Consider the following 27,551-nt stretch of genomic DNA (forward strand, 5'->3'; position numbering starts at 1 on the left):
AAACATACAAAGCTGAGTTTGAAGTATTTGGACACGTTCATAATGAGCGCTTATGAGGATCCGTGTAATAATAAATATCATAAAGAAGACTTGTTTTCTTTTGTGGTAATTTTCTTTGGAATCTTTATAGTACTATATTCAAGGCTTGGCAAAATGACAAAATCTAAACAACGGTCTGAAAAAGTGATGTCAGGAAATTTGGAAGACAAAATTTCGATGATTTGCCTTCTGGAAGGGAATTGAAGAGAAATCTCCCCTTTTTAAATCAAAGGTAGAACAGCAAAGCTTTCAACTTGACATGAGCATTTTGCTTGCTCTGGTTCAAAATATTGATGCAAAAGAACCGTTCCAAAAGCAAAGCATAATTCCTAACCAAGTCTTCATAGTCTAGTTTTCTTGTAGAAGCAACAAAAGCTAATAAATTCACTAATTTCAAATATTAGTGCTTAATATTAAAAAACAAAGCTGGAATAAAACATTTGCATGTTACGTCAAGATTTCTCATAGAGGAAACATGCAAATAGAGGTAGTCATTAGGATATATTTGACTTTTTTTTCAGGTTTTGACGAGTTGACTTGTTATTGTGGTGAATCTGTGATTTACCCCCCTGTTCCCTGTGGCACTCAGCCACCAGAGTGTAAAAAAACATGCACCAGGCCACATGACTGTGATCATCCAGGTAAGTCAAGACATTCAGTTTTGATTGGGGTTTTTTGGAGTTTTTTTATTGATTTTTTTTATTGGTTGGTTTTGTTGTGTAGTGGGGTTGTTTGTTTGTTTGTTTGTTTGTTTTAATTTGGGGTTCTTTTAATCAAAATGTAGAAAAGTGTACATAGGTCTATTTGAAAATATATATCCAAGCCAACCAGCTAAAAACTTGCAATGAAAACTACTAATGGTACTTCTGGTGTTTTTTCTTATTAGTCACAACACATTAATTGCTGTATTTCAAAGATCAAGTGCTCTGTTGAAACAGTAGGATAATCTAAGGAACAGGTAGTGTCTATGTTCCTTGGAAATTAATTGGCTGATCACAAAAGAAGTAGTGTGTGCCAGACAAATTCTGGCAAATTTTGCCTGAGAGTAAAACCCTACTCACAAGTTAGAAAATTATCTGCTATTTAATTTAGAGTGTATAGAGATTATTCACATAAACACTTGGCATCATAATTTTTTGTGATGCATAATCCTTCCCATAAATTGTGTAGTTTAGCACTCTCGTGCGTAATAGTCTTTACTGTCTTCTTTAATGCATTCAACTGAAGTATACTGATAAAATTGTTACGACTTTTGTATTTCTGTGGTTGCAGTGTACCATTCGTGTCATAGTGAGGAGAAATGTCCCCCCTGTACCTATCTCACTCAGAAATGGTGTATGGGCAAGCATGAAGTAAGTCTTGACAATTAATGGTTTTGAATGCTAAACAGTTTTTTATTACTGTAGGCTTAGATTTTTGTGTCGTCTTTGAAATGGAATATGTTACTGGAGTTGGAGTTTAATGTGATTAAATTGGAGAAGTATATCTTTATTCTATATGCATGCAAACCAACTTTATTGGACTATAGTATAAAACAAAACTCATTCTTTGACCTAAGATCTTTTAGTATTAAGATTCTTATGTGGACAGTGCCATTGAAGGTGTGAACAGTAAAAGCACTTTGATATTTCCATTGATAATTCTTACTGTTAGTTGTCATCTTCTTCCTTTTCTCTTTCAGCTGCGAAGTAATATTCCTTGTCATCTCACTGACATTTCCTGTGGACTTCGCTGCAATCAGATGTTAAAATGTGGAATGCACAAATGTAAAAGAATTTGTCATAAAGGAGAATGTCTTATAGATGAAGAATGTAAACAACCATGTATTATTCCAAGGCTATATTGTAATCATCCGTGTATGGCTCCATGTCATCCTTCTTCACACTGCCCGACAACATCCTGCTGTGCAAAGGTTAGATACCTAAAGGAAATTCACTGCCAAGTCAGAGGTGAATTACATGGTTTAATTATCAGCCAGTAACAGTTGTGACATGTTTGTATATTGATAACCTAACATTTTGTCTGTAAACTTAAAATACTGATTTTTTAAAAATAAAACTATTCATCACTTTTAGTTAGCCATTATTCCACTAAAATAGGCCATCTAAAATGAATAAGTTTATATCCTTCATGGCAGTAAATAGACAAAACTTTAAAAAGCTGCTCACTTATGTGATATGGCAGGTTGATCTTCAGTGTGAGTGTGGAAGAAGAAAGGAAAGTATGGTATGCTCCGAAGCATCTAATACATATCAAAGGTTGGTATGGTAATAATGATTTCAATTCTTTACTGGACCTACTGCTTCACAATTTGATTATATTGCAGGTGGTTAGACTTGACTGAATATATTTAGTTCACAAGCTTTTTGACTTTTTTGTGCTTTGACATGTGGTCATTTTTGGGGGTGGGGGTGGGGTGGTGGTGGTATTTCCCAGAGCTTTTGTACCAGCTATGCTGTATTAGAATTATTAGAATTCTTTTTTTTTTTTTTTTTTCCCTGTTAGTCTGTCAAAGCTTGACTCTTCCATATGTGGAACTCTATTCTACCCACAGAGCCCAAATGTAGGTAATTGCAGTCCATGTGTGACTTGCTGTCCAAGTTTATAATCTTGTATGATGGAACCTAGTCAGTAGAGATGATGGATGCTGAAGAGTGATTTAAAGTAATTCTGAAATAGCTAAATTTAGGCTGGAGAGCTTTGGCATCTAAATCTTGGGTTTTAATCTTGGACAAAGTGAGCCCTACCCAACTGTATTTATTGCAACAATCTCCAGATCCTGTGTCTAAACTTAATTTTCTCTCTCATAGGAGAGAGAGCAAGGAATGGACAAGGAAAAGAAGAAAAATGGGGCTTTGGAACTTTTGAAATGAATATAGCAAAACAGTAATAATAATAATTTAAAAAATCCTACTCATAGGCTGTGATTGAAAGGGAGTAAAAAAAGTTAGTCTAAAGAGTTGGTATGTGATCACAATTCTGTTCTGTGTCCTACTTGTTAGGCAACCAAAGTCTGAGATTCTTCCTGTCTTTCAGAGAAGGTTTCTTAGTGATGGGTTTATTTGGAACTGGTATTGGAGGGCCTTTTTTTTGTCCTAGCCCGGCCTAGGGTGTGCTGCTTGGTTTCTGATGAACACTGTCCATATTCACATTCTGACAGAAAATAATTTAGCTTAGGTACTTAGTGCTACCTAATGAAAACAAGGAGAAAAATGTGCTAATTAGAAACAAAAGTTGTTGTCAATACTAAGTTGAATGCAAGATACATGTACAGAAGTTTGGTTTTTTTGGTCTTTTCATCACTATGAATACAAATCAGAAGACTGGCTCAACGTTGAAATACCAGTTTAAGTTGACAATTGCTTGTCATTAATGATAAGTTCAGAAGATAACATACAAGTCCAGATTTTTGAAGTTCTTTCTCTGCTGTTGTATAATTTGGGCACTGCCTAAATACTCATGCAAGGAAAACGGTTCTTTGGAGCCAATGAAAGATCTTGCATGTGGGAGGTGAATGCCTATGTATTTATTTCTCTGATCAGAGCCCAAATCTAGAGGAAGGGAAACTCTTCTGTTTAAAGCAGGTGTTTGTATCAGTTAAAATGTGTTCATATGTGCTTGCAAATTACTCTTGACTTGTGATAGTAATGTGCCAGCTAAGTTTGATAACTCCAGCAGTTCAGGTTCCTGAAAGATTATTTTAATTTTGTGGAGATAAGTTGGCCATTTTTCCTACCTATCACCAAACCAAAACAATGATAACAAAAACTGAAAAAAAAAAAAACCCACAGCAAAGTAAAAGTCAGCAAATTAGGGGAGTATCCAAGTTTTCTCAAAAATTTTAGAGAAATGACAAAACGGCTTTGGGCTTTGTCAGTGAATGTTGGTGAAAGAATGCCCAAGGAAACAGGAAATACCTATGCTGCTATATCTGTACATATGGCACAAATGATTCATACCATCTAATGTCCCATTATCTAGACTTTGGCATCAGCTGATAATTATGAAGTGCCTCTAAGTGATTTTTTTTGTTTTATGTAGTATGATTTTCCTGATAGGTGATTGGTCTTTGAATGTGTTGAAAAGCATAGAGATAAACATACAGAAACAAATATATCCTTTTATTTTAATGTAACATAAAAGCTAGTTCAAGAGGATACAATGTTTCATTTCTAGGAGTTTGTTTGAAAATTTTGTGGGATATTTTTATAAAAAATTCCTGTGTATTTTAGTTATACAAATTTTAGCAGAGGAGGCTGGGAAGACTTGTTATTGAAGGGAATTTGGAAGAATCTTTATAAAGAAAATGGTAATGATCTTGGTAGGCATTTTCTCCTTTCCTTGTGGATTGTGTTAGCCATATTTTCCAAGCAAATTTCTAAGTACTTTGTAAATTAATTTTACAGATTTTAGTTGCATACAGTCGGGGAATAATCAGATAAAAGGATGGTTAAAGCTATATGTTCAGCTGTAGCTTGTATAATTAGCAAGTGAGGAGAGAGAGTATTTGCCGTGCCTAATTTCAACTTGCATAAGAAGCATGTCCGTTTGTTAGTGTTACTCCTAGTTGAAGGAGATAAGAGTAGACTCTTGATTTATGTAACTAGATCAGGTTCCTAAAACTTGGTGGTGTAGAACTGGAGTTCCTATCTGATGAGAAGAAGATCAGTCTGTCTTACTTCTTCCACCTAGATGTTAAATCTGCACCCTTATATACCTTTTCAGAAGTTTATGTGTTGTTTTAAATGAAATCTACCACTCTCTTTTTCAGAATAGCTGCTATATCTATAGCAACTAAGCTAACAGATCTACAGCTTGGGGATTCAGTGGAAATCAGTAGGCTTATTACGAAAAAAGAAATGAAGCAAGCCAGGTAAGGAGATAGATGTAGTAACATATTTGAAGCCTTTGTGTGTACCTGAAGCATAGGTGACATGCAAAATATATTATTATGGTTATAAAAATGCTAGCTGTAGTACCAGTCTGACTCTACTTTAGCAATATGCTAAGAGTGTTTTGCAGTTATGTGGTAGTTCATGGTTTTTCTTTCATGTAGAATGAGATCTCTGTCATTGTATAGTTGGTTGTTAAATAATTAAGTGTGGGACAATACAACTGTGGTTTCAGAGTTTTTTTCCTACTCTGCCAACACATTGGAGTTCCTCTGGATTTTTTCAGATTTCTAGACAGGGCAATAGACTTTATCTTCTGTTTCAGCAATCCAGTGTTCCTTTCTGGATTATTGATAGGCCATGTTTTCTCCTAGTCATCATCTTAACTATTTACAATATTTTTGTATTACCTTTTTAGAAGTTTTCATGTTTGTATTTCAGTTTGATTGGTGCTTTGGTGTTGTCATCCTGGCTGGCACAACAAACCTGATTTTAATTTTGTGACATAAGTTTTCCTGGTGTTCCTCAGGACTGAAATATCTTGTCCCTTTACTTATAGTATAATTTCTTTATGAAGTGGTCAACTTTCTCCAGCATCCTTCTGTCAGAAACTTGACTTACTGAAGTCTTTGCCTTTGAAGTCCCTAATCTCTGGTTTTAGTTTATATCTGTTATCATGTCTTCTTTCTTTATATTACATTTGATTATTTCAGTGTCAGTCTATTATGTGTGTTAAAATCTAATGTTCTTTTATATTGTGTAAAGTCAAAATAATGACATTTCCCATATAGTTGCTTCATGATTTCCTGTACCAAAGCTAGTGCCAGCATACTTAAGAACTTTGGCTATTGTGTTGTAGTCACTAACACATATCTTTCTGTGTGGACACACACTGCCCTTTCCTTGAACAGTTGAAATTACCAGAGATGGCTTTTCTTTGTACAAGTCTTTCCTAATATCATACCTAAACTGTTGTAGGTAGCCTTTATTTGCAGAATCACTAGGTCGGAAGAGACCTTCAAGATCATCAAGTCCAACCTGTGCCCTAACACCTCAACTAAACCATGGCATCCATTCTTTTTTTAAACACATCCAGGGATGGTGACTCCACCACTTCCGTGGGCAGACCATTCCAGAACTTTATCACTCTTTCCATAAGAAACCTTTTCCTAATATCCAACCTATATCTCTATTGGCACAGGTTAAGACTGTGTCCTCTTGTTCTGTCAGTTGCTGTCTGGAGAAAGAGACCAAACCACATCTGACTACAACCACCTTTCAGGATGTTGTAGAGAGTGATAAGGTCACGTCTGAGTCTCCTTTTCTTCAGGCTAAACAACTCCAGCTCCCTCAGTTGTTCCTCATAGGGCTTGGCTTCCAAGCCCCTCACCAGCCTCATTGCCTTCCTCTGGATGCACTCAAGCATCTCAATGTCCTTCGTAAACTGAGGGGCCCAGAACTTGACACAGTACTCAAGGTGTGGCCTCACCGGTGCCAAGTACAGGGGAAAAATGACCTCCCTGGTCCTGCTGGCCACACTCTTCCTGATACAGGCCAGGATGCCATCCGTTGGCCTTCTTGGCCACCAGGGCACACTGCCGGCTCATGTTCAGCTGGCTGTTGACCAGTACCCCCAGGTCCCTTTCCACCTGGGCACTGTCCAGCTCCACCATCCCCAGCCTGTAATGTTGCAGAGGGTTATTATGGCCAAAATGCAGGATCTGCATTACTGGATTTAGTAATCCTGGACTTACTAAATGTCATCTTATTGGACTCTGCCCATGCATCCAACTGTTCCAGTTCTTGCTGCAGAGCATTCCTGCCTTCCAACAGATCAACACATGCTGTCAGCTTAGTGTTGTCTGCAAATTTACAATGGAAGACTCAATCCCCTCATCCATGTCATCAGTAAAAATATTGAACAGAACTGGCCCTAGCACAGGCCCCTGAGGGACACCACTCCTTACTGGGCCCAGCCATCCAGCTGGTTTTTAACCCAGCAAGAACGCTCCTGTCCAAGCCCCATGGGCTGCCATCTTCTCCAGGAGTATGCTGTGGGAGACAGTGTCAAAGGCTTTGCTGAAGTTCAGATAGCCAACATCCACAGCCTTTCCTGCATCCACCAGATGGATGGCCTAGTCATAAAAAGAGACCAGGTTAATCAAACATGACTTACCCCTCCTAAACACATGCTGGCTCAGTCTGATAGATGCCGTGGCTGTCCTGTCAGTGCTGTGTGATGACACTCAGTATAAACTGTTTTATCATCTTACTGGGTACTGAGGTCAGGCTAACTGGCCTATAATTGCCAGGATCCTCCTTCCCACCCTTTTTGCAGATGGGCGTCGCACTGGCCCACTTCCAGTCATCTGGAACCTCACCAGTGAGCCAGGGCTGCTGGTAAATGATAGAGAGCAGCTTCGCAAGCTCATCTGCCAGCTCCCTTATCACCCTGAGATGGATCCCATCTGGTCCCTTAAATTTATGAACATCCAGGTGGCTCAGCAGTTCTCTGTCTGCTTCCTCCTGGATAATAGGGGGGTATTCTGCTCCCTGATACCATCTACCAACCCAGAAGGAGACTTGTCCTGAGGACAAGCCATCTTCCCACCAAGGACTGAGGTAAAGAAGGTGTTACGTACTTCCACCTTCTCCTCATCTGCAGTTACTAAGTTCCCTCCCTCATCCAATAGAGAGCAAAGGTTGGTCTTACCCTTCCTTTTGCCATTAGTATATTTGTAAAAACATTTTTTATTATCCTTTACAAAAGTTGTCAAATTAAGTTTGAAATGAGCTTTGGCCTCCCTAGCTTTTTTCCTACATGTCCTAGCAACCCCCTTAAATACTTTCTGAGAGCCCTGACCCTCATTCCAAAGATGATACATCCTCTTTTTATTCCTAAGTCCTTTCAAAACCTCATTGTCCATCCAGGCTGAACATTTGCCTTGTCAACTCATATTTTGGCGCACAGGAACAGTCTGTTCTTCTGCCTTCCAGATCTCTGTTTTGAAGCACACTCACCTTTCCTGAATTCCTTTCTTTTTAGGGTTGCTTCCCAAGGTACTCTCTAAATAATCTCCTAAATAGGCCAAAGTCTTGCTTCTGGAAGTCCAGTGTAAAAGTCTTATTGAAATCCTCCTGATTCACCAAATAGCAAGAACTCTGTAATTTCATGAGCACTGTGCCCCAAGTGGCCTTCAGGCACCACATCTCCCACCAGCCCGTCTCTGTTTGTAAACAATGGGTCTAACACAGTCCCTCCCCTGGTGGGCTTACTCACCAGCTGCGACAAAAAGTTGTCCTCCACGCACTCTAAAAACTTCCTGGACTGCCTCTTTTCTGCTGTATTAAGTTCCCAGCAGATTGAAGGTTGAAGTCACCTACAAGAACAAAGGCTGGTGATCTTGAAACATTCTCCAGCTGCTCATAGAATAAGTTGTCCACCTCTTCTTCCATTTCAGGTGGATGATAAGACTCCCAGTAGGATGTCAGCCTTGTTGGGGTTACCCTTAATTCTTACCCATAGGCATTCAACTTTGTTGTCATTAGTTTCAATACCCATGGGATCAAAAGCCTCCCTAATATAAAGGCCACGCCTTCACCTCGTCTCTATTTCCTGTAGCCATCCAGTGCAGCTCTCCAGCTATGTGAGTTATCCCACCATGTTTCCATGATGGCGACTACATCATAGCTTTCTTGCTGTACCATGGCTTCCAGTTCTTCTTGTTTGTTACCTGTGCTGCATGCAATAGTATACATGCAGCTCAGCTGGGCTGCTGATTTCACCCCTAACTCAGGCTTACCACCCTTGGGCCTTCCAGACAGCCCAGCTGCATCCCCTTCCTCCTTCAAACCTAGTTTAAAGCCCTCTCAATGGCCTCTGACAGTTCATGAGCTAAAATCCTTCTGCCCTTAACAGGGAGATGGAGCCCATCCAGTTCTAGCAGCCAGGTGCCACAAAAGTTGCCCCATGATCAAAGAACCCAAAATTCTGCTGATGACACCAACCCTTGAGCCACTTGTTGACAATGTGGGCTCTCCTCTTCCTTTCAATGTTTTTCACTGCGACCAAAGGGACTGAGCAGAACACTACCTGTGCTCCTGCCCTATCAACAACTTGATCCAGTGTCCTAAAGTCCCTTTTCATTTCCCTGACACTCCTCTTTTCATGCCAACCTGGAGTATCAGCAGTAGGCTGAATCAGCCCAGGGAGCCTCTCAGTAATATCTCATATGTGGGCCCCAGGGAGGCAGCAGACCTCCCTGTAGGATGGGTCTGGTTGACATATGGGGCCCTCTGTTCCCGTCAGAAGGAAGTCACCCACTACAACTACCCTTCTTATTTTATTAATATCAGAGGTGGTGATCCGTCAGAATGGATCATAGAAGAAGAGTAATTGAGAGCCTGCTGGGCAGATAATTTTCTTCTACGTTATCTGGCTGACCCTCTAGATCCAGAGCCTCATACGTATTCTGAAGTGACACCTGGGCAGGTGATAGGGGTTGGGAGGAATTTCTGTTACCTCCCTGAGTAGGGACCCATTTCCACTCCCCTTCAACCACCAGGTGTCCTCCTATTGCCTAACAGTGGGAGTCATGTGAGTCCTCTGGCTCTTGGTGGGCCTCCCTCAAGGATGGATCTGCAGAACTCTGCCAATCTATTTCACTTTCAATTTACCAATATAGCATCTAGTTCAGAAGCTTTTTTCCTCAGTTCCTGTACAACCTTGGTGACTGCTGCTCCTGTTCAAGACCTGGAGAAGAGATTGGGTCCTCAAAGATCATTGATTATTGCTTGTTTGTTTCTTTTTAGCTCTTTCTGTACTAATACGATAAAATATTGTCACACGTTCCTGTTACTTCTTTAGGCTGTGATAATATGACACCAACATGCTACAGTTTGAAAAGTATGACGGGCAGCAGTGATTCTAATTTTAGTTTTCTTTCATAATTCAGGTTGCAATGTGACGAAGAATGCTTAGCTGTTCAGAGGAACAGGTGGGAAATTAACTTGCTTCCTTTTTTTTTTTTTAACAGAAGTAGCCTAGTTTTGGAAAGGTAATGCTATGTAGAGAAGAAATCTTTTTCTTCATGACCTAGAGAACAGATAAATGTGGAGATGATTCCTGTTATAAAGGTCTATATTGAATTATTAAAAATCTTGCTAGAATATTCTAGCTCTAAATGAGTAGTTTCAAATGTACAGACCTTATATTTTGCAAACTATTAATTAGTATTAGTAACCTGTAACTTAATTCTTCTATAACACATGGAAGGTTGGGGGGGTTTATATGGGGTTTTTTTTTGTTTGCTTATGTTTTGTTATATTTTGGGGTTTTTTTCCTGCTACCCTCAAATTCAGGCGTCTTGCTGAAGCTCTTGAAATAGATGATAATTCTGATCCTTTTAAAATCCGTTCTTCTGGACCAAAGTACAGTGACCTTTTAAAAGAAGATGCAAGGTATGTGTTTTAATGATGGCAGGTGTCATAAATCAACAGTGTTGAGAGCAAGATGGAAAGTGCAGAACAGTTCTATTTACTCTTGTAAAAATAGCTGCCTTGGCATTACAAGACAAGTTAAAGCAAAGAAGTTGATATGCACTTCTCAGGACCTCCCAAATGAGAACTTGAAAAGTAAAAAGTGCCTGACAGGTTACTTTTTTTGGTAATCAGACCATATTTTAAATGGTAACATGATTTTACACCTTTCTCACTATGAATCAGTACCTGTACTTTTCACATCTCTACTGCTGTTACTCAGAACCAACTTCTACTTCAGTGCTTCATTTCAAAACAAAGACAAAAGTGATGACTAAATAATGAAATTAATATTATAATTGTAACATTTAGATTATCATAGCCTACTGTTCTTTCTACCAGGTCCCATTTCTTTTTTTGCCTTACTGCTTTTATTTTAAAAATAAAGAAATGGAATTATTAAAATGTTGGATGCAGAGCGAAGCTTGTGCCAGTGTGACTGCATAGAGGGTTGCTAGACTGAAACATCCTAAAATGAGGCAATGGGGAATCAAGGTAATATCAAAACCACCACACCAATAAATACTTTGTAATCTGGAATGACAAGAAGATACCAGACACATTTTTTAAAAGATGTAGAGATGATGTGTCATCTGAGAGTTTTTGCTCTTGTGTTTGTAGGCATGACATTAGTCTTTACCAGGTCTAAGTTTTGTAGAACAGCTTAGTATGTTTTCTTCTTCCTCCAGTATTCTAATGCTGCCTAAATTTCATTGTTTTGTAAGAATGTTTGCTACTTGAAAATCCTTTATTTAATTTGCTGATACTTTGAAATAAGTGAAAATTTTACATAAGCAGCCATTCAGAATTTAAGAGTAAGTTACATCTTCTTTACTTCCAACTGATGAACCTACTGCAAAATAGGAGCTGAATGTTTTCATTGTGGGGTTGCTGTTTTATTAGTGTTTGCATTTAAAAGTGCTATTTTATAAGGACTATTCTCTTAGTTGTGTGTAGAATATGTTTTGCTTCATCTCCTTCAGAAAACACAGCACACACTTTCAGTACAATAAGAAGGGGAAAGTTTTGCATTGTGTGTATAGTCTTCTGTGGTTTTTTGGAGTACAATTCTGTCTCGTCTTTCTACCAGCCGCTACCCATAGTGCAAATGTTCATCTTTCATGTACAGAGCTGACCAAGATCATGCACTGTACTGCAGATGGTCAAACAGATACCTTGCAAAGTAGCCTTAATGCTTTCGCACTCCTCATTCTTTCTGTGATTATACTTGTGTTTCTTTTGTAGCCTCATTACACTGGTAATTTACAATAAACAAATACACTAAGGTTATTCTTACTGAGTCATAGCTAAAGTAAAAGTTTTTGTTAATCTTCCAGTCAATTACTTTGTACATTGAATTAGTGGATTTCATTTATGTAGTATTACAGATAAATGAGTTTCTACTTATAGTAACATAGCTCTCTTTAAAAGATCAGCAATTTGTGAATCTTTGGCTTTATGAATTTTCTTCCTTGACTGCTCCTGATCATCTTTTGTCTCAGTAGTGTAACAAAAGATTTGTCTTTCAAGATGGCAGGATCCAGATATTGTATCTTTTAGAGTTTGTTTTTCAGGTGGCTCAGTATTCTGAATAATTTCTGACAGATTAATTTATTCTTGCTTGAGTGCATCACTCCAGTGATGCAGGAGTTCAGGAATTGTGGCTTTCTACAGAGCATAAGTTACATGCAGGATTTTAGAATGATTGAGAAACATGAGAACTGTCTCCCTGTGCATTCAGAGTCATTGCCTCAAGAAAGTAGCAGCTACCAAAGTCATTAGTAGAATCTCATATTATCTTCTTTAGGCAATTAGTTGATCTGTGTAGCTGATACATTGTCAGGAGCTGAAAGAAATGTATACCTAAAAATGAAGAAAACTTGAGAAAGCTGTAGGAATTCCTGATTTTGAGGTGTAATCTTCCCCATGGAGTCGGTGGCCTAACAAATAGCAACCTTACTTTTAAAGTTAGTTTACCTGCTTATTTAAGAACAGAGCACAAAGTTCACCTTGACGTGAAAGACTCAAAGAACTGTGATGGTGGTAGTTACCAAAAAATACTTCAAACAAATCCTTAGTATCTCACATCAAGAATGTTTTATTTGCTTGCCAATAGCCTTATGCTGCTTCTTGAATTCTTCATAATTTGTTTTGCTAGGGGAACTGAAGACCAAAATCAGTAAACTTTGTCTTGGAAAAGAACTCCACTTTGTTTACCCTATCCCCATTTTTGTGTCTCATCATATCTTGTAATTAAGTAAATTAATGACACGTAATTTAAAAACACCAAAATAGCAACTTCAAAATCTACATTGTTCATTTGAAAATGTAGGATTGTATTGTCAGACAGTAGAACCATGTCATAGAATTTTATTATTGGTTGCAGTTGTTGAAGAGGAAATAATTATTTTTGTAATAGTGATGACACACTAACAGTCTTTTGATGTGAATGAAGCTTTTGCTTGAGTCATTTGTGTTCTTTTTTTTTCATTTTGTTCTTGTTGAAAAATACTACAGAATATGAAGATATTTTATCTTTGTACACTCTCTTGCCTTGTTAATCTAGAATGCTGTTCTTGCAGGAAGGATATAAAATTTGTCAGTGACATTGAGAAGGAAATGAGAATGCTTGTGGAAGCTGTGAATAAGGTCAGTGTTCACATACGAGTTTGATATTACTAAACTTTATTAATACTCATAGTTATGAGTTGACGCTAGATCTGTTTGGGCTCCATATCTATAGTGCACGGTTTATTGCAAAAAGAACAAAATTTTTGGGAGACCTAGTAGTTCAGGATTACTTTGGTGCTGAACCTTTCTTAAGGATTCAAGCAGTGCTAGGCTTTAATGCATCAATGGATTATCATCAATTTTTGGATCTCCATTAATAAAATATTGTTAAAGATGATGTTTAAACATTCTGACTTTGAGAAGGAAAGCCTGATCCCTGTAGTGGAACATGCTCACAGATTTTTTGATATCTTCCTATATTTGCCAGTGCATGAGGTTGTCCTCTTTCTTCTATAAGAAAACCTGGATTCAACCACAGTGTTTGAGAGACTCCAGTATACTTAGAGAGGTTGATACCACAGACACAATCATATGTTTTTCAGTGATACCACATTCTGCTATGTCAGGGTAGCTTGCTGCTACTACATCAAAGACCCAGTATATGTGATTCAAAGGACCATGTAAACTATACTATCCTCAGTTGCCATTAGTTCAAGAAGGAGCTAATTTTCTGTAGAAAGCATAGTTTTGAGTTCCCTAAGCCCTAAGGACAGTTACTTAACTTTACTCCTTCAGAAAATTATGGATGATGTTTCTTAAACAGTCTTGGTGCTTATCCATCTGTCTAAGGTTCTTGCCCATTGTTTCTATCATTAGAATGAAAGACTAAAATGAGTCAGTCTGTGTCTAGTTATCAAAGGGGCCCTGTGGGGTCATCCAGTCCAAGCTCCGAGCTCAAGCAGGGTCATCCTAGAAAGAACATTGCATGGGATTGCATCTAGATAGATCTCCAGTGAGAGAGACTCCACAGTCTCTCTGGACAATTCGTTTCAGTCTTCAGTCACCTGCACAGTAAAGTTCTTTCTTATGTTCATGTGGAACTTCTGTTCATGTGGAATGCCTCTTTTCCTGTTGGTTGGCGCTATTAAGGGGCTGCCTATTAAGCAGCCAACTGTTATGCTGCCTGGCTCCATCCTCCCGACACTCTGTCTTCAGATTCTTATTGACAAAAGAAATAATATTAAATAAAATCCTATTTGTCATCTCTTCTTGAGGCACAATAGGCCCAACTTTTTTGGCCTGTGTTTGTGAGATGCTCCAGTCCCCTGTCATCTTTGTAGCCCTCTGCTGGACTTGCTCCAGGAGCTCCACTCCTGTCTTGTACTGAGAAGCCCAGTACTGGACACAGAATTTCAGGTGAGGCCTCATGAGAGCTGAGTAGAAGAGCAGGATCACCTCTCATGACCTCCTGGTCACACTCTTCCTAGTGTACTATGTCATTAGCCTTGTGCCGCAAGGGCAGATTGCTGTCTCATGACAGCTTGTTTGCCTACCAGCACCTCCAGATCCTTGTCTGAAGATCTGCTTTCCAGCAGGTCAGCCTATACTGGTGCATGAAGTTCTTCTTCCCTGAGTGCAGGTCTCTATACTTGCCCTTTAAAGAATTTCAGAAGGTTCCTCTCTGCCCATTCCTCCCGCCTGCTGAGATCCTTTTGAAGGGCTGCACAATGCTCTGGGGTGTTGGCCGCCCCTCCCAGCTTTGGGTCATCAGTAAACTTGCTGAGGAGAAATCTGCCCCTTCATCCAAGTCATTGATGAATAAGTTAAAACAATATTAGAGCCAGTACTGACCACTGGGGAGCACTGCTAGTTACAGCTTGACTCTCTGCCACCGATCACAATCCTCTGAGATCTGCTGTTCTCAGTACACCTCACTGTCCAGTCATCCAGGTTGTACTTTGTGAGTTAACCCATGAGGTGGCAGAGGACACAGTGTCAAAAATCTTCCTGAAGTCCAGGTAGACAATATTCAGTGCTCACTCCTTAACTGTCCAGGGGATAGATAGTTATTTTCTTTGTTTTCTTGTACAGTCAGATTGGTTAAGCTTGCTTTTCCTTTGCTGATCCATACTGACTAATCCTGATCACCTTCCTGTCATCCCACGATGACCTTGAGGATGAATCATTCCCATCACCTCTCCAGAAATTGATGTGAGACTGTGTGTTGGTTTTGCATGGCCTGGTTTTTGGAGTGGTGGGGTGGGGGTCACAGAGGTAGCTTCTGTGAGAAGCTGCTAGAAACCTCCACTGTGTCCGGCAGAGCCAATCCCTGATGGCTCTGAAGATGGACATGCCACTGGCCGAGGCTGGGCCAATTAGAAATGATGGTAATCTCTAATTACCTCTGTAATAACATATTTAAGAAGAAATCAAAACAAAGGTGGTGTCACAGTTTTGATTCCAGCTAGAGAAGAGGAGGAGGTGAAAGCTTGTGAGGAAAACAACATGGAGACGCCAAGGTCAGTGGAGAAGGATGGGCAGGAGGTCCTCCAGGTGCCAGAGCTGTTAAGGTCATGGGCTCATAGGGCCCTGCTTCTTTGTTTGTTCTTTTACTGTTGATATAATAATCAGGGCTGAATCAAGCATTATCAGTCTTTGTTAACAGATAAAAAGTAGAACATTGGTGTTTTATTTAATAAAGAACGTACTGATGACATGAGGAACTTGCAGATAAATAGCTTCTTTGGTAGAGGGATGTGATTGATAAATTTGACATCTTTGTAACTATCTGCACTATTTGCATTATGAAGCCAATCTGCAAAATAAAATGGGATCTGATGTGAACTTTTATTTCTAAAAATAAAAATTCTGATAAAAATAATTTTGTGTTGTTTCTTGAAATTTAAGTAGAATGACTGTAACCAGGATTTATATTTCAAACTTAAAATATACCCCTATGTGGGCATGTGTAAACTTTGAGGTGATGGAAACAACAGAGAACATACACTTTAATTTTGGGAATTAAATTAATAATTTTAGATGAGCTTTCTATCAATACAGAGGTCTTACCAATTGATTTTGTCATAACAGCAGAAGTTTAGAGGTAGAAACACTTTTTTCATTGTTTTTTTTTCCCCTGGCTCTCCTGGAGGAAAACTTCACCTTTTTTTTTGTTTCTTTCTTAACCTTTTCTGTTGAATTCAGGGCAAGCACACAAAGAAGAGTCATTGTTACCCACCAATGAACAGAGATCACCGCAGAATCATCCATGAATTAGCTCAGGTTTATGGCATTGAAAGTGTGAGCTATGACAACGAACCAAAGCGAAATGTTGTTATCACTGCAGTAAAGTATGTAATTCATTGTTGCTTTCAAATCTTTACAGTATAGTTTAAATAATTGGATGGTTTTTTTATCACTTAACAGATGGAGTTTATTTACAGTGCAATTTGCAAAATGCAGTAATTTCCAGTAGAATAATTTTTAAAGCAGTTTTTGAATTGATAGTTTCATGGGCTTATTTACTCAAGTAAATCTTCAGAGAAGAAAACACCATTAGAAATAAAAAAGGTAAGAAAATATTCTGCAAGATTGTTTTCCATTCATCTTTCCAGTAACTTTTGGTCATCAGCTAGATTTGAAAGAGGTATCAAAAATAATGTATGAAATAAAATTTTATGAAAACTTATTTCTGGGTTGAGAAATCATACTTAAATTTGCACCATCTTTGAAAAAATCTGGTTATTGTAACATATTTTTCCATCTATATGAACCTATCACAGAGTATACTCTCTCTTTAGCTAATGGACAAAGAGGGAACAGGAATTACTGAAAATAGAAGAGGTTTTGTAGCAAAAATTAAATGTTTTGGGGAGTACTCACAGAAGGCAGTTCATTGTAGAAAAGAAAATTAAGGGAGTACAGCTAAGAAAAAACCAAGGTGATTGCACTAAAGACATAGTATGGGAAGACTTCTTGTATCAGAGCTTCATTGATTGTGCTCCTTATTCAGCAGCATATTTAGTTTAGTGCTGTCAAATTGTGACTATTTAACAACCAGTTGTTTTTAACTGTAAATACGGACTGCAGTTGTAAGAAGTCTCTCATCTTCCATGCTATTAGAGTGCCATGAGCTATTCCTGAACTTGTTCATCAGTTGGTAGCTTAGCTACAATCTTGATTTCTTCCGAGAGAGATGGAACATTACTTTGATCTTACAATGTAAAATACTTTGTGTTTCAAGTAAAGGAAGGATGAGCAAAGAGTTCATATTTTAAAAATGTCTATTTAAAAAAAAAAAAATAGGAGGGCAGAGGAGAAATTAGTGAAGATGATAAAAGGAGCAGGGCAGATGATTATGCTTTAAAAGCAAAGGGATGTTTTGCAACTTGAGAGTGGGAGGCCTTCCTCTGTATGGTTTTAGGACAAATTGCGCACTTTTTCTTCTCTTGGGTTTCCCAGGGAGTAGTCTACTGTGCAGAATGCAAATGCTTCTATTTTATTATTGCCACTCTTAAAAGACACTTGAGTGGTCTGCTGAAACTATTCTTCAGCTGCATAGCAGTATTTCTTAATTTAATGGATTATTCCAAAGCTTCTTTTAATTTTCTTTTTATTTGCCACTTCTTCAAAATATAAAAAACAATGTAGCCTCACATGAAAATAGCTCATGTTCTAGAATGATGTTTTTGAGTACTTCACAATGGCTTCTTCAACTCCCAGAGCTAGTAATCACCAGAAAGTCAAAATGGTTTTGTTTCATTCTATCTCAGCAATGCCTTTCTATTTCTGTCATGGGCTCTTTCATGTATAAATAAATGAAAATCATTCAGGCAAAAAGACCATTCCTTCTCTTCACACTCCAGTATTTTGACATTCAAATTTAATACCCCTACACAAGTCCGTTAGAAGGGTGAGAAAGTCTCCTTGGTGCTAAGAAAGCTTCCTCCAACCAGGTTGTTTCCTATTCCAGAGATCTAAGGGCAAACTTTGCCCTCAGCCTCTGTCTCCCTCACCCACAGTAAAAAGTTGGTCATATTAGCTGCATTAGAATCACTCGTGTGCAGCATTGCCCATATAACCACAGAGAAGATCATTCCCAGTATTGACTGACTGTTGAGCTTAGTCTGAATTACAGTTCTGGGTGTCATTTGAAGTGTAAGACCTGTAGTGGATCCTTTCAAGTGCCTCTCTCTGTGCTTGCCTGTTGGGCATCTTTGCAGTCACCATCTTTTGAACAGTTGCAATACAACGTTCAGAAGTAATATCTAGACTGTTGTGATGAGAAGGGTAAAACTTTCTTTTCAAAGTACACACTTGTGTTTCACTGTACCTGTCAGTGTTTTTTTTAAAGTTTTTTACTTGGACGAGTAAAAATTTCCTTCTTTTCCAAATAACTCTGCATTCCAGAGCCTGTTAAAGGGATGCCTGCTTATTTTTATGTACTGGCCAGTGTTTAAGCAGCTTTTCTGGACTTGAGAAATCCTAGAAGTGGCTTTGAGGGCAGTTATTCTTGTAAGACCGATCTTTTTCCTTTTACTTCCAGGAAGAACATTAGGCTCAGTTTTTCCTCATGAACAAGGGGACTTACTGAGAAAGCCACAAGCTGTCATAGTTTCGTTGACACGTCCTGTGTTATTTTTTTTCTCCCAGGATTTTACTTCATTTCAGTAAGGTCAGTCTGAAAGTGGTTTTAAAGTGGATACCTAGATGTACACTATACAAAATCAGCAGAATCAAAGACCTAAAGAAATTAAACCACCTGTTACCACATGGAACATCCTTATTAGATCATGGCAGTTGCATCGCAGAAAGAAAATGCTGCACATCCCAGTACATTTAAGTACAAATACTGCTATAATGTCACCAGCCAAGGAGGTTTTGACAGCAATCCTGCTTCAGAAGAAAGCTGCATCTTTTTCTAACTGTTTTTTTCCTTAAATGTTGTTGTAAGTTGTTTGCCCTGAGAATAGTATGTATTGCTTCTGGAAAGCTTTTAACATAGAATATATGTATCAGGAGATTGTGAAAGAGCCTTTTGCTTCATTATTCCACCTCAACTGCTACCAGTTTTTGGAGACATTTTTCAGAAAAATCTGCTCTGTCTGAAAGATGGTGGTGCATTTTTGCAAGACTACATGGAATAAGTCTGAACAGATTGGTGGACAAAGAATTTTATAGTAGTTCATACCAAAACAGTTCAATGCTGATCCATACTGTAGTTACAAAAATTGAGCTTGAAGTCTTGAAGTAGACGAATTGAGTCATGATTCCCATATTTCAGTTTTATACAACAGGCCATCCTGTCAGCACTAGCGCTGCCTTAAAATCAACAGATGGTTTATGTTCATGCTTTTCGCGTACTGCCATTAAAAATGTGTCATCTGAACTTTGTTGCTTGAGGCAGGCACTTGGTTTTTCTTTTCCTTACTTTGAGAATAAGTTAATGAAATGAAGAACGGCAACTTTAATATCAAAATGTCCAAAATACTGGCAGAGCCTTCTGTTTTCATATCAACAGTTCTTTCACAGTTCATGATAGATAACCATGGAGTAGGTAGGGTCTGCTTTCTTTCTTATTTCTGGTAATTAATTAATCAAAGGATTTTTTTTCCCATTGTGTATCTGTTTAGTTGAATTGTTGAATTCAGTTGTTTGGGGTTTTTCCACATGGGCTAAATTTGAGTGACTGTTTCATCTTTTTTTTCCTTTAACCAATCAGTGCACCACCAATGTATACAGAAGGTGGTGTTAATTTTGCTGAAGTGTAAGTTTATAGATTTTCATCTCTAAATCCCCTGTGGGTTTTTGGTATGTTTTTTTGTTGTTGGGGTTTTGGGTTTTTGGTTGGGTTTTTTTTGTTTGTTTGTTTTGGTTTTTATTTTGTTTTGGTTTGGTTTTTTTGTTTGGTTTTGGTTTTGGTTTTTTTTTTGACGGATGCTAGATTTGTCAAAGCTAAAACATGTCTAGGCCTTAATGTGACCAAAGTGACCAAAGCAAATTTGGTTCCAGGGTCATCTCTGATTGTTCACAAGGCTTTGATCCCTCCTGATTTTTAAAAGTTTGCTATATTAACTCTCTACATCCTGGGAACATTTAACTTTAGAGCAGAACTTACTTTCTTGAAAGGCAGGAACATTCTCTTTTTTCAGTAAGATTTTTTTTTTTTAGCTAATTAGTAGAAATTACTGCCACATGTATTCTTCCAGGTGTTCTGTTCCCAGCATTTCAGCGCTGTCACTTATTTTCTTTTTTACTATACAAGTGAGATATAGTCTGATATTCTAGAGTGAGGACAGACAACTTTAATTGTTGAAGGCCTTTCTAGGCTTCCTTCTTTTTTTGCTTAATTACCTCCAGGCAATTTACTTTCCATGTTTTTGCATATCACAGTTGATAAAAATGAAAGACAGCAGAATACCCTCCCATCTACCACTGTTGTCTTTTTCCACTTAGAACTCTAGGGTTGAGTTGTAACTGAAATAGCAGTGTGGGCATTTGACTTTATAAAGCAGGCTTAGCACTAAGGGAGAAAAGGACTTTTTAACTGTTTTATACAAGAGAGGAAAATCACCTGATTTCAACTAATAGGACTGTCATATACTCGTTAGAGTGTACCTGTAAACGTAATATAATCTTGAAAAAATTATGGTCAGTGACAAGTAACTTTTTTTCCAAATAATGAAAACTTTAACTGTTGGGGAGATGGGAATGCTTTTTTAATTGGTCACCTATGTTTGTAAGATCTTGTAGTTTATTGGAATAGAATGTCAGTACTCAGTTTAAAACAATAAACTGAAAGGGACTGAAAGGGACTCAGGAATCACCACTTAATATTTTAGTGGACTTAACCTTGAAAATGTTGTGGAGTTTTTCGTCTGTGTTGCCACAATATCACAAAAATTTGCCCTTAAAGGCAGACTGATATAAACAATATACTATTAAATAAAAAAGATTAAGATAATGGAAATAAGACAAATACATAATTTTTGTAAGCTCTGAAATAGAATTGGCATTCATCTGCGTACTGATGTGAGATTTCAACTGCTCAGGGAAATGGGGAAAAAGTATGAAGTATCAAGTACACGACAAAGCATGGAACTCAACATGTACAAATTTCTGGAATTAAAACAATATGCAACCTATTGCTTTGCAGCGTTGTTCCTATTCAGTGTGTAATTTTGAAAGATACAAGATGCATATGATGGTATTCATTGAGTAGGAAGTTAATGTAATTACCAAACACAGAGAATCTCATTATCTGGAGGAATATATTTAAAAATGGACGAACAAAGTAAATAAGGAGGAAACATCCTTCTTTAGTGCTTGACACAGAATTATGTAGGTTGGGAAAAGATCATTGTGTCCAGTAGTAGTATCAAGTCTACCTGCCATTAAACCAAGTCCCTAAACATACCTACACATCTTTTAAATACCTCCACGGATGGTGACTCATCCACTTCCCTGGGCAGCCTATTCCAATGCTTGGCAACTGTCTGAGTGAAGAACATTTTTCTAATACCCAATAAAAACCTTTCAGGAATGTAGTTCCTTCCTTACTTCTTGTAATTTAGTGTACAAGAAGTAGTTTGGTCTGAAAATGTCAGTAGCGTGGGTTTAGAATAAAGTGCAGGAAGGGTAAAAAATTGACCTTGATGAAGTTTAAGAATTTTCATTTATTCAGGCTTATCTGCCCCCAGATAAGATGAAGAAGAAACTGGGAATGGGAAAGATGTTAACAGTGGAAGCTCTTTCAGTCTTGCAGTTAAATAATCCAAGTGAAATAAGACAAACTCAACTCTTGAAAAGTGGCTCGTTAATTCAGAGGAAATTTTAAGAGATCTTCACAACCTGTTAAAGATAGTATATTTGGTAATGATTTGTTTTTTTTTTTTTTCAGTTAGATGCCTTTTGAAAAGATCTTGCTTGGACTTTTTTATTTTTTCCTGGGTGTTGGGAGTTGTTTGTTTCCAGATTAATTTTTTTTTAATATATATATCCTTCCTCTTTCTCCAGCCTTTAGGCAGAGTTTGCCAGCTGAAGTTGAGTGTGATTCACAGCCTAAAATATATAAGTATACACGCTGAAGTACATTGTCCTCCTATACTGGAGAACATACTGCCCTGTAACCATAGCCGAGGGATGACCCTTACACTGCAGATGGGACAGGCACAAGTGTGGTGGCAATCACATAATAGATTGTAATTAGCATGGAGGACAGAAGAAGCTGATTTTCTAATTTGCCCACTCTAATGCATAGTGGTTTTTTTCTGATCTGATTCACCTGGAACTGCTTACAAGGAAGAGGCAGTGTTGTTTGAGAGAGTGCCTTTTAGCAGAGTGCTCTGATCAATGACTACAACATTATTTACTGCCAGCATTTGAGAAGGTGTTTCCAAAATTTTAGATATAGTTGTAAAGATTCTTTGAACTGTGTTCTTGTGGTGCTGAGTTAAGCTATGAAGTTGTTCCTTCTGATTTATATCTTGTTCTTTGAAAGAACAGATATGTTGCCCTAGAGTATAAGTATCCCAGTTTTGCTATTTTAACAGTTGATCATTTAGTGCGCTTCATAGTAGAAAGGAGTTGTGGACCTCACATGTGAAAAAGAAGTCTGGATACCAAAGCTCAAATCTAGTAAGCTGCTTCTGCATCTTTTATAGACAGCAGTGAAGAGACATTTAGAATACTGGATGGATTTTTGGTAATGAAAATGTATTTTTTGGAATGTCGGTCTCCATGGCTGGAAAATTAAATATTTGAATAGACAATTTAAGAATACAAATGTGAGCTCTGATACCAAAATCGCTACTTACAAATATTACTCATTCCCAACTTCTTAATGAGTATGATTTCCTATTGAACTAAATACTCTTTCTTTTATTTCTTTAGAGGGAAATCCATTTGTCCAAGCAATACCTTAACTTCTGTGCTAGATAAAGAAATGCAGAGCAGGCCTGCACCTTCTTTTCTTCGTTACAAGCAAACAGATAAGTAAGGAATTTGGATTTAAAACCTTATTCTTCAATTTTGTGCTGAGTTCCCCATGGAACATATTCCTGAGCTTCAACTTCATATGCTCTGTTTCTGCTTTTTTCCCTTTTTTCTGCTTTGGAGCTTGCAGTATACATTAAGATGTTCTTTCCACAGACGTAAGCATGAAATGAAGTGATAAGAAAATGTGAGATTGGCTGTGTGTTATAGGGGTAGTAGCATAACAAATATTATTTGGGTTTAAAATTATTTTAAAATAAATATTAGATAGTTGGGAAGAGAGTGCTCTTTTGGAGGTTTGGGATTCTTTTTTTTTCTTTAACCTTTAACCAGTGTCTTACTGGCATAAAATTATTTATTTGGACTGGTACTAAATGTATTTTTCTTGTGTATATATGACTACACAGTTGATTAAAGGTGACCTACAATTTTTGTCAAATAGTAAGAATTACTGAATATAGAGTATATAAGGCATCTTGGTGAATAGTCTTAAAAGGACAGTCTTTATGTTGTATGACCTGCCAGCTTCAGATACTTGTAGTTATCTCATAATTACAATTTTTTTTTTAATGGGTGTCTTTTTATTTGTTCGGGTTTTACCTTTTAGAAGTGTTTTCCTCCCAGATTTTTTGCAGATGAGCATCTGAAGTTATGTTCAAGTACCTTTTGCAGAAAGGGACTGCTTAACGTTGCAGTAACTACATTTGGTAGGTGCTGCTGGAATACAAACTAGGCTGTTCTGAAAAAATTTAAATTCTTTCAGAGCTAAGCATCTAGAGCAAAACATATTTCTAGAAGAATTGCTTAAGGTTTAACTCAGTGTCAGTTTTTAATAGGTTGATACTGTTTGTTTCCACTTCTGTGGGATTCCTGTCTTCAGTGACCCTAATTAATGCTAAGGAGTTATGTAGCAAAATTAAATAGACGGTCTTAGCCATTTATTTTTCATTACTAGAAGTAAAGTTTCTTTAGAAATTCTTAATTCTACAAAATCTTTTGGAAGATCTCATACTGTCTTACTGAAAAAAATCTTTACAGTGTTTGGATTTGCTATGACTGTATATTTTGTGTTACTCTTGCTTTTGAAAGCAAGCAGGTTTGATCATCAGCTCACTTTGGCAGTATTTATTTTGTTATTTCCTTTAAAAAGGCATTTTGAACATTTAGTCTTCAGTACAGTATCATTTTAGTAATAAATATTACTAGTAAATTACATTTTCTGGTAAAACCCCAAAAGGCATTTAATCCATTCAGACACATGTTGATGTACGTACATTTAATCAGTCATATGTTTTTGTAAAAATTCAGTAAACAAAGGCTTTCTGGAGGATTAAGATACTTTGATTAAAACTTAGTTTCAAACTACATGCTATTGACCAATGCAGTGTGTATGTGCACACAGAGATATTATAGGAGTTTGTGATTCAGTTTACTTTGTATCTTTTTTTTCCATGCATGTAACATCTAATATTCTTGTAATTTCAGGACTAGTGGAAACAGTGGTTTATCCAAACCACTAAAGGAAGAGCCAGTAATTGACTACTTTGATGTCCAGGACTGAAGTGATTGATATAGAATCATTCAGATGAATAAGAATCACATAGATTATGATACAGAAGCTTAGAGGTGAAAATACTAAGTTATTGTGTGAGGTGCTTTTTGATTATGTGTCAAATGACCAGTTGTTCAGCATATTCATAATTTAACATCTAAAGTTAGCTAGATATGCTAAATTAAAAAGTTAAGCATTTCAACAGTTTATGTAACTGCATAATACCTAGTAGTAGTATGAGTTTATTAAATCTGGGTTTGGTGCAATTTTGTATCTAATGTGCAGCCAGAATAATTTAGATTTTCATTGATGACTTTGAAGCAAGAGAACTGATGCAGATATATTTTTGGAATATTAAGAACAACAATAAATCTCAAGTATTTATTTTGATGTATCACACACAACTTAAAAGGGACTAGAAATAATCTGTGATAAAAACACTGATTGGGATATTCTTAAAGTATATTAATGTTTTATTAATTCACTTTTGTGTTATTTGTGGTAAATTTGAGAATTTGAGTTAGTCTTCTACATAGAAAGAAATACAAAATTAAAGTATAGATACATACATAAATGCCTCTTAAGAACACAGAATTGCTTTGGAGTCTGAAGAACCAATATTTGTAGAAGGTAGGGAATTAAAACTTACTTTAATGTCAAATTTGATGTGTTTAAAAAGAAGAACAAGCAAAAACAAAGAAAAAAACCCAAACTAAACAACAACAAAACCAACCCCACAACATGAGATTACTAATACTACTACTTTTTTATTCAAGACCTTGAACAAAATCAAACTTCATATATTATTTTGGTGTTCTGTGCATGATTTTATTGTGGTTTATATTTTTTTCCTGTACTGTGCAAGTATAAGATGAATGTGTGAAGTTTGGTTTTAGTATGTTATGAATTTGTAAAATTTATAAGTCCAGCTGCCTAAGCTATTTGGCAATGGAAAATCTTTGTTTTACGGGAAATGCCATTAACAAAATGAGATGACAGTTTAAACACTGAAAGATGCCTGAGTGTTCTCATGATGGTGGATTGTTTCCAGATCTTGATTTAAGATAGGTGAGTAGCTCTCTCTGGGAGAGGAGATTGTAGGTCTGATCAGAAGAGGTGGTACAGCTCTGAATTGGAGTCATATCTGTTCTCCTGAGGAGAAGGTTTTTTGTATTAATAGCTTTAGGAACTCTGATGCTGATGCACTCTGATTCTTACTCCTTGTGGCTGCTATGTGTAGTACTTGATGTGAGTCCCCTATACAGCATAGGAGGCTGATGATAAAAAGGGGCTCCCTACGTTGTAGTGTGAGATTTGTTGCCAAAAAATTCAAAGCATTTACTCATGCTTAGATTCACATAGAGTTATCATATGACCCCGAGCCTTAACTATGAAGCCATTCCATGGCTACATTTCAATTGAACAGCTCATGAAACATGGAAGAACAAGTAGAAAACTCACAAACCATACCTGTCCCCCTAGATGTTTTAAAAATAAAATGCTTGCTATTATTGTATATTTTTGTAGGAGTTTATTATTTCACATTTTTAAAAATGCAGGCTTAAATGGCACTAAACATTTGAAGTGTTTCAAGTAAAACAGGTACCTTTAAAAGTGTTCAAGCTTTACATTTGTATGTAGTGATTTAAATTTCTTTTACTTTTTTTGTTTAATACTTTATGAACAGAAATGAAAATTAAATAATTATGTCTTGCATTGCCCTTGATTTCTTAAGCAAATTATGGTTTGATTCTACAAGGTATGTTGCTAAATTCAGCTGAAGAAATAAGTTACTTCCAGGAATGTATTTCTTCAATCCCTTCCGTGTGAGGACTGTATCTGTACCAGTGCTTGCAGACAAGCGCTGTCTCAATGTGGCCAAACAAGGGCTATTCCTGGTTTTGAAACTCAGAGCTATGTTAATATAGCACTGACTTAAAGCTAGCAAGACCTCTATTAATAATGTATGTAGTTAAGCCACAAAGGTAGGTTCAAGACAGGAGCTGGCACACATGTCCAATGAACTGAGTCAGATGCATGTGTACTGGAGCACACACAGTTGGTTTACTATAGGTAGACCTAACATTACAAAAAATCAAAGTGGTTTAGTTGATAATAAATAGAATAAAGCTGAAACCTACTAACTATTCACAGATTCACATGAATATAGCCAAAACCATCACATTTGTGCCTCTGTTTTGAAATTTAAAACCTAAAAGGTTTTTGTAGTATTATTTTCAGCTCTGTTTAGTGGAATTTTTATCAGATTATGGCATAACATAAAAGCTCAACAGCTTTGGTGAGACACACTTCAGCAGTCAATTTACCACTGCTTGTAATAAAAAAATGGAAGTAATCTCAGTTTCTCAAGCTAAGATTAATAATTATTACTGAATGTGTTCATACTGAGAAGTCATACTTCTTATAATTTGCTTCTTAACTATGTGAATGTTAAAACATTTTTATAGAACTATATGTCCCACATCTCTAAATCATGGCTGTGGGATCCATACCTGTAGTAATGAAGCAGTTCACAAGTACCGAATCTTTTTATTTTTAATTCATTTTAGTAACTTGGTTAAAAATATGATACCATATGTTTACCCACGAAAGTGATTTTTCCCTTGGAGCTCAGCTACGTAGCCTTACGAAGGAATTCAGCAAAGGTTAACAGTGGCGCTGTTTCTGTTTTGTTTTGCTTTTGCTGCAATGTATCAGTGACTTTCATATGGAATATGGAATAGTAATAAAGGCTGGAAATTTGATATATGTGATAATTTAGCTTCATATTGCATGTGTGCCTTGTGGAAATACTTTTCAAATAGCTATTTTTTTAAATCTGAGCTGGCATTTACACCTTTTATGTAATAGAAGAATAAGTAGATAAAAGAAATTTTTGCATCAGTGAAGGCAGTGGCAAAAATCATGGTGATATCACTGTAACTTACAACTTCAGCTTCAGTATGCTAGCAATTTTCCACAGCCCTAAGAATAATATTGTCTCCTGTAAATATATTTGGACAAAC

General features: G+C 37.0%; 1 protein-coding gene across 4 annotated transcripts in view; it reads left to right on the forward strand.

The window, feature by feature from the left end:
- Window positions 1–26,654, forward strand: part of NFX1 (nuclear transcription factor, X-box binding 1) — a 76,790-nt gene extending 50,136 nt beyond the window's left edge. For 2 of the 4 annotated variants that reach the window (XM_005496109.4, XM_074542099.1), the window contains 11 exons: window positions 561–680; window positions 1,312–1,391; window positions 1,721–1,951; window positions 2,224–2,297; window positions 4,811–4,912; window positions 9,887–9,928; window positions 10,293–10,391; window positions 13,052–13,118; window positions 16,185–16,330; window positions 22,872–22,973; window positions 24,459–26,654. In XM_005496109.4, the coding sequence (XP_005496166.1) occupies window positions 561–680; window positions 1,312–1,391; window positions 1,721–1,951; window positions 2,224–2,297; window positions 4,811–4,912; window positions 9,887–9,928; window positions 10,293–10,391; window positions 13,052–13,118; window positions 16,185–16,330; window positions 22,872–22,973; window positions 24,459–24,534 (1,139 nt within the window). In that variant the 3' untranslated portion in view covers window positions 24,535–26,654. Of the gene's footprint in view, window positions 1–560; window positions 681–1,311; window positions 1,392–1,720; window positions 1,952–2,223; window positions 2,298–4,810; window positions 4,913–9,886; window positions 9,929–10,292; window positions 10,392–13,051; window positions 13,119–15,432; window positions 16,107–16,184; window positions 16,331–21,679; window positions 21,852–22,871; window positions 22,974–24,458 lie in introns of those variants that run through there. The other 2 variants (XR_003382261.2, XM_026798519.2) reach the window with 2 other exon arrangements.
- Window positions 26,655–27,551: the final 897 nt, after the last annotated feature.

Source organism: Zonotrichia albicollis, chromosome 1 (genome assembly GCF_047830755.1).
Source record: "Zonotrichia albicollis isolate bZonAlb1 chromosome 1, bZonAlb1.hap1, whole genome shotgun sequence".
NCBI lineage: Eukaryota > Metazoa > Chordata > Aves > Passeriformes > Passerellidae > Zonotrichia > Zonotrichia albicollis.